At 42.7% G+C, this 7,065-nt stretch overlaps 1 protein-coding gene across 4 annotated transcripts in view; it reads right to left on the bottom strand.

Annotated features, from left to right (window-relative positions):
* Positions 1 to 7,065, bottom strand: part of patj (PATJ crumbs cell polarity complex component) — a 165,510-nt gene that overhangs the window by 25,171 nt on the left and 133,274 nt on the right. For all 4 annotated transcript variants that reach the window (XM_072661132.1, XM_072661134.1, XM_072661133.1 and 1 more), the window contains 3 exons: positions 5,838 to 5,910; positions 2,662 to 2,757; positions 2,181 to 2,267 (listed from right to left, as the gene is read on the bottom strand). In XM_072661132.1, the coding sequence (XP_072517233.1) occupies positions 2,181 to 2,267; positions 2,662 to 2,757; positions 5,838 to 5,910 (256 nt within the window). The remainder of the gene's footprint in view (positions 1 to 2,180; positions 2,268 to 2,661; positions 2,758 to 5,837; positions 5,911 to 7,065) is intronic.

Below are 7,065 nucleotides of genomic sequence, written 5' to 3'. Positions count from 1 at the left end.
GGGGAATGTTATGGCTCCTATGTAGTCTGTGCAGGAGGCCCGCTGTGGAAATAGCATAGGAGCTGCATTCCATTACAAAGGGTCCTTAAGAAGGGGCCTTGTATTCTCTACACACTATTCACGTAATAGCACTAAAGGAAATTCAGTTGGTTAAATCCCTTTATTTCGGAACGTCCTCCAGCGGCTTCACGTAAATAACAGAAAATTGCCTTGACCGCAATCTCTGACCGCTCCTCTGCTGGCTAACGTATCCAGCAAACTAATGACCTGCAGCCATGCGCTAGATCATGTGTGTAATACTGAAATTGATGGGATTTTATAGACATACAGCAATGATGTGCTTGTGATGAGCAACAGCTGCTTTAACCCCCAGGACATGATGGCTGTGTCCCAAATGGATCCCTACTCCCTAAGTAGTATTGCGCTACATAGGGAGGGGCTATTTAGTTTACACGCGAGTGGCTGAGCCTTGTTTAAAGCCAAGCTCTCTCTCTCTCTCACACACACACACACACACACACACACACACACACACACACACACACACACACACACACACACACACACACACACACACTGAATTCTGAGTCAGTAAAAGCACTGCGCTGTTCATGGAAGAATCTCTGATCGTTACGTTGCTTGGAAACATCAGCCTCCCATTAACGAACTACATGGGAAAATGTAGTAAATCGGAAATTTACGGCTTGCGGTTGCTAGTAACCATCACTTATATGAGCCGACGTCGTCGTCTCCAGTTCGTTCTGCTGTCTGTTGCTTAGTAACGAGACTCACAGTGCATTTAGGCCCACATTCAGCTGATGTAGCGAGCTCTGCTGTTTACTATAAATTACACGAATGAAGTGCATTGTGGGAGATTATAGTGCCCTCAAAATCCCATTCGGATTCCACCTTCCGACTCAGACACTCAAAGAAAAATGGCTGACATACTCATCAGTGCCCTAAAGTGTAAATAGGGAGCCATTCCGGTCACAGCCGATGACTGATGGGTAAACTGTACTGTCAGCTTCCTGTGCTCACTACTCCCTATGCAGTTTGACGTTCCCGTCTACCTGAACACTTTCACTCTTACTTAAATTGACTGAATGCCCAGAGCTGTCCACTTCACAGGGACCTACTGGGATGACCGGAAAGTACCCAGGATCTTGGTTCCGCAAGGGCTCGCTCGGACATTACCTGGAATTTGTACTAGGGGGCTGGCAGGATAAAGTCTGGGTAATGTCCGGTACAAGTGATTTGGACATTTGCGAGCACTTCAGGTAATGTCTGGAAAATGTCTAGGTCACTGTGCATGTCCGAAAGGGGCTTAATATAGTTACTTATATTACTTTAGCTTCTCCTCATTTCTACTTTTGTTAAATAAAAAAAAGTAATGTGACTTGTTACAGTTATGGTATAATAAGAATTACTTATTATTTATTTTTAAATAATATATATTTATATTGTGTATATAGCGGTAATTTATCTACATTTTTGCATCTGAGTGTCTTGCTGGGTTAGTTATTCATGTCTGCGTAAACAGCTTCCCTTTAAATAAACTGTATTTATCTGCACTATAATCCAGAAGAAACCCATAGAACTGTTCTAGGATGTTCACAACAGCCTTATATCGTCAATTACTGGTGAATTATGCTTTATAACAGTGTTATAAATTCAAATAAATGTCCGTCACATATGATCTCTTATGTCAATACAATGTCATTAATAACACCCTGTCATCTCGTGATTGCCTATATAACCTATCCAGACATACTCTAGTTTTGCTTTATAAATATTTTTGTCATTGTTTATACATGTGTAATAAAGTCATGTACTATAAAAGGGTGTGTGATACTGATACAACTAAATATTAGGATATCTGAAGACATTTCATACTACCCAATAGACAGTATTTATATATTTTTTAGTATTTGTACATATATATTCAATAAAAATGGAAAAATTCTCAATACATTTGCAGAAATCAACCATTTAAAAAATGAACGTGAGGAAAAATGAAACAATTGTCAATAACATAATGGCTAATAACAATAATAATATTAGGCTGACCTCCAGTCTGTTAATTGTTAATTCAGTTCTACTATTACTGTATACTGTAATGAACATACAACATTAATATACAGGGATAAGGTATCTTCAGTGCACTTGTGGACATTTCTCACCTTAGAGGCGGACTCGCCCTCCAGCAGGCTCTTCTCTGTGGGCTCCGGAGGTTCTGGAGTAACTGGGCCGGCCTCAGTAGACGGCTCCTTGATCAAGTAAATATCAGGGGGTTAAAATACAGCAGGAAGCCCAAGGAACTGGGTCAGAACACAACTGGGTCAGAACCATGATTTAAAGGCCTTGTCTAGATGGTTGGAGAGAACAATAGTCTGCTGTAAAACTAGAGCTGGGATATTTAGATCTGGGTCAGAGAACACGGTGTTTTTAAAATTAAGAAGAATTTCTTCTAGAACTGGGCCAGCTTTCTCTGAAGTGTTCCTAACAGCAGTGTTAAGAAATATGATGATAATATTAAAGTTATACTTGCTAATAGTAATATCTGATCATACGGGAAGTGCACAGATAAATCTATACGATCTAGAACACTGAGACTACAGTTAGGGGTGTGTTGTAGAGGTGAAGAGTATGAACATGACTAACCCTGGTGAGGGACTCTGGTGGGGAACCTTTGCTGAGTGGTAGGTTCTCCTGAGGCTGGGTCTTCTCCGCTGGAGTTGTTGGCAAGTTCTGGCAAATCTGAAAACCATCAAATGAAAAAGTCTTGGTGGTTTTCTCCTAAATCAGCAAATAATTAAATAATAGCAAGTCTAAAGCTACTGCTCAAGTCCAGAACCAACACGGCCTGTTCTACTGTCTCGGACTTTAGTCCAAGACCACTGGTCTCCCCAAAATTATTCTCTAGCAATCACTGTAGAAAACATGAACACCATGGTTCTGTTCCCTTCCACTCTACAGAAATGTCAAATTTGCAACCAGAGTCTGCGCAGTAGAGACTAGAGGCGGGGCCAGACTCACCTACGCATTTAGTAGACCCGCCCCCTTCTCCCAGACCAAACCTCATTGTCTCAGCTCGCCTTCATTGAGCTCCCAGCGCAGAAGCAGAGCAGATTTCCCCCATGCTCATGTAAGTTCCTCTACAGCTCTACAGCTCCTCCATGTACTGAACAGAAAGGACGCCATGCAGGTCCTGCTGCAGATGGCCGTTCTCTTCCAAAACTGTCAATCACTTCATTCCTAAGTGTAGCCCCGCCTTCTTACGAAAGAGCAGAGTAAGGGTTAAAAACTGATTTCTGGCGGACAATTAAAAATGGGTCCATATCAGCAGAGGGAGACTAACTGCTGGACTTTGGAGACACTAGAGATGCAGAGACAGTTTAGAGGAGGAAAATGAGATTTGTCAATTTTGTCATGAAAAAATATGGGAATGGGCGGAGCTACACGCCATGCTGCAACCAGCAGAGGCTCTAGACCTGTGGTGGCTTCACATTTGAGAGAGGTTTCGCTGTCCATGCTTTCTACAGTCACTGGTCTTTAGCAGAATCAGAAAAACAGCTGACGTAGCAATTCTACAACAGCTTAACTGCACAATATACGCATTCACCATGCTCTGCATGAACCTCTGGTGCCATTTCAGACTAGACCAGGATGAGTTCACTGGTTTAGTTACAGCCTAAAGAGTGTCTTCGATCTTTAAATCTTCGGCGGTCTGAGCTGATCTAAGCAAACACAAACCTGACATCAAAATCGATAAAAATTGAACTTGCCCCAAGGATAATAGCCTCAGTGATATCTACAGTCAGCGCTCGATTTAAAGAGGGGAGAAAATGACAAAAATTAAGTCTCTAGTAAAAATGCCACCGTCCCTCAGTGTTCTTTAGTGAGGAAGCCGTAAGAATGTCAGAAATGTAGCGTTTGTATACACTGATCAGCCGTAAAATTAATATTAACCAAAATAGCTCTGACCCATCAAGGCATGGACTCCACCACACCTCTGAAGGCGTCCTGCTGTGGTATCTGGAGCACCAACACGAACACTAGCAGCAGATCCTTAAAGTCCTGTAAGTTGTGAGGTGGGTGGGACCTTCATCAGCATCAGTGAGGGAGCCTTAGACCCTGCCCATGACCCTGTTGCCAGTTCACCGCTTGTCCTTCCTTGGAGCATCTACTTTTGGTAGGTACTGACCACTGCATACCAGGAACACCCCACAAGACCTGATGCCTGATGTTCTGGAGATGTTCTGACCCAGTCATTATCAGGAACATCACTGTCTGGTCTCAGATTCGTACACTGTTTTATCTCCGCTTCTTCATCACCTTCAAGAACTGACTGTTCACTTGCTGACTAATATTTCAAAGGGGAGAAAATGACAAATGGGCTTCTTGAAGGTGATGAAGAAGAGGAGTTGAAGCAGGAGAAATGGACAAGCTTAAGAATCTGAGACACTTTGACAAGAACCAAACTGTGATGTTCTAGACAACTGGATCAGAACATCTCCAAAACATCAGTCATTAGGTCTTGTGGGGTGTTTCTGGTACGCAGTGGTCAGCACCTACCAAAAGTATATGCTCCAAGGAAGGACAAACAGTGAACTGGCAACAGGGTCATGGGCACCTAAGGCTCACTGACTGATGCTGATGGAGAACCCGTCCACACACACTCTAATGGAACCAGATCATCAATGTTTTTTAACAGTCACTAGTGATAATGTTATGGCTGATCAGTGTAAATAGGTTTTAATGGATATGACTCGTGGCTGCAGCACCATGCTATAAAAAGTCTGATTATTGCTGTGTTGCTAAATGGATTTCTGGTCTGTTCTATGTAAATTACTGAGCAATACTGGAGAAAGTATTTTTTTGTTGCTAAAGCAAAAGTACAGCTACAGTTCATAAATAAGCACTTACAACTCATTTAAATGCACTGCCTGTCTTCAGAAACGCATGATAGACACTGAAGATAATCAAGAGAACTGCAGCTCATTATTACATGCCACCCATAACATAAATGGTTGGAATACGGACTCTCACTCACTCAGGTGTGGTTATGGGTTTCTTTAATGCAGGTATAGGAGAGCTTGCCAATAGACTTGGACTCTATGCAGCGGATAAATATGGCCCTATTGGCACCATGCTGCTGCATAACGCCAAGGGTGGGCTAGAGGGGTATAAAGCCCCCCAGCATTGAGAAGCTGTGGAGTAGTGGAAGAGCTGTGTTCTCTGGAATGATGGATGGTGGAGGAGCTCCATCCAGTACTTTTGAATGGGATGAGTTGGGGGGGGATGATAATGAGGTGGGGTGGTGATCATCCAGCATCCTGATCTCACTAACATGCTCTTGTTGCTGAATGCAATCAAATCCTCACAGCAATCCTCCTCCAATATCTAGTAGAAAGCCTTTTTTTTTTTATCTCAAACTTAAGTTCAGAAAAAGCAATGAATGAACATGTGTCCCAATACTTTTGACCATACAGTGTATAAGAAACCAGGCTGTACTGCACATGCACTGGCTACAGGAGCAGAGGCGTGGTGTGTATTTCTAAAAGTACTGTCCACTTTCCATGAATAAAAAGCTGAAAACTGAATAAATTAGCGCATCATTAAAAATCACTTTGATGTTCACAAGTCATAAAAATAGTCGTCCATCCGAGCCCTCTAACCCACCACGATGCTTTTATGTGCTTATGAGCATCTTCACAATGTTATAAATAGTTTTGAAAGCATATCTGACTTTCTAAGAACATTTTTATGCAGAATCTGGCCAAACTTGACACACCCACAAGCTACAACCTGAGAGACGTGTAAAACTCATACTGCACCTCATTAGATGACAGAAAGGACGACTGGGAGGGAACAGGTGGGACTGCCATTTGATTGATAGCATCTTCATTCCTGTCAAGAAAGAAGAAATATGATTACAGAACGTCAGCAGGCAACAGGATGAGCCATCTGTACAGCAGCAGCAATCACATCTCAGACCAGAGTCCTCTATATCAAACATCTGTAGGTGTAGGCAGGTGTAGGATTGTGGATCTAGAGGCGTTCAGCATTACTGATGTTTCTCCATCAGAGCCGTTGGATAGGAGATTCGTCTCTCTGACCTGTAATAGAACTGTAAAATGGCTACAGCCTTTCCTGGACGTCTCGTTTTTTTTTTTTAAAGAGACTTCTAATTAAGGATGTCCAGAATCGATTCTGGCACTTTTAAAGGCTCGGGTATCATCTTCTGATCTTCAGGTTTGCTGTAGCAGAGTGCCGTCTGCTGTCCTCTAGGCTCCTCATTACTAGACATGTTCCTCAGCTGCTGCAGACAAACCTCTCATTAATCTAAAACTACCCCAGGCAGAGTTCATCTGTGACATCATTTCGTTGATTAAAACAAAAAGTATTGGGACACCTGCTCTTTCATGGCTTCTTCTGAAACCAAGGGTATTAAAAAGGATTTCAACACACAATCAAAGAGGATTGCATTCATCTCTTCCCCAAAGTACTGGATGGAGCACCACCACCACCACCACCACCATCATCATCATTCCAGAGAACACAGTTCTTCCACTGCTCCACAGCTCCTCAATGCTGGGGAACTTTAGGCTTTAGGCTTTCGGCGGCTCCAGAGAGTCCTATTCTATTGACATTAGTACTTCTCTACAAAGACTAGACAAGCTGTGTCAGCAATGGGTGCCACTTCGAGTAGGTGAATGCATTCATTAAAAGGGGTGTCCACAAATATTTGGACATATAGTGTAGCTAATGTGATGTGTATGAACATCTCTTAGTGAAGCAGGGTGTATTTACTCAGCAACTGAAAGGAGGAGCCGTTCTGCTTAGGTAAACTAGGCGTTTGCTCTTTAACTGACCTTAAACTCCTACCGCTTCCTTTCACATTCAAGCTTCTGCACGAGGAAGACCTCTGTTTACTCTGCAAGTTAAACCAAGCCTCAGCTTCTTCTTTTTTAGACTGTCACAACACGGCTTTTACTGTGCTGGACAAAGGACACCAACGCACAGCTGAGGAGCAAAGCTTTGAGTTGGACGTTGGTACTTTGC

The sequence above is a fragment of the Salminus brasiliensis genome, chromosome 17, assembly GCF_030463535.1.
Source record: "Salminus brasiliensis chromosome 17, fSalBra1.hap2, whole genome shotgun sequence".
NCBI lineage: Eukaryota > Metazoa > Chordata > Actinopteri > Characiformes > Bryconidae > Salminus > Salminus brasiliensis.
Note: the sequence above shows the minus strand (reverse complement) of the source record. Positions and strands in the feature narration are given on the sequence as shown.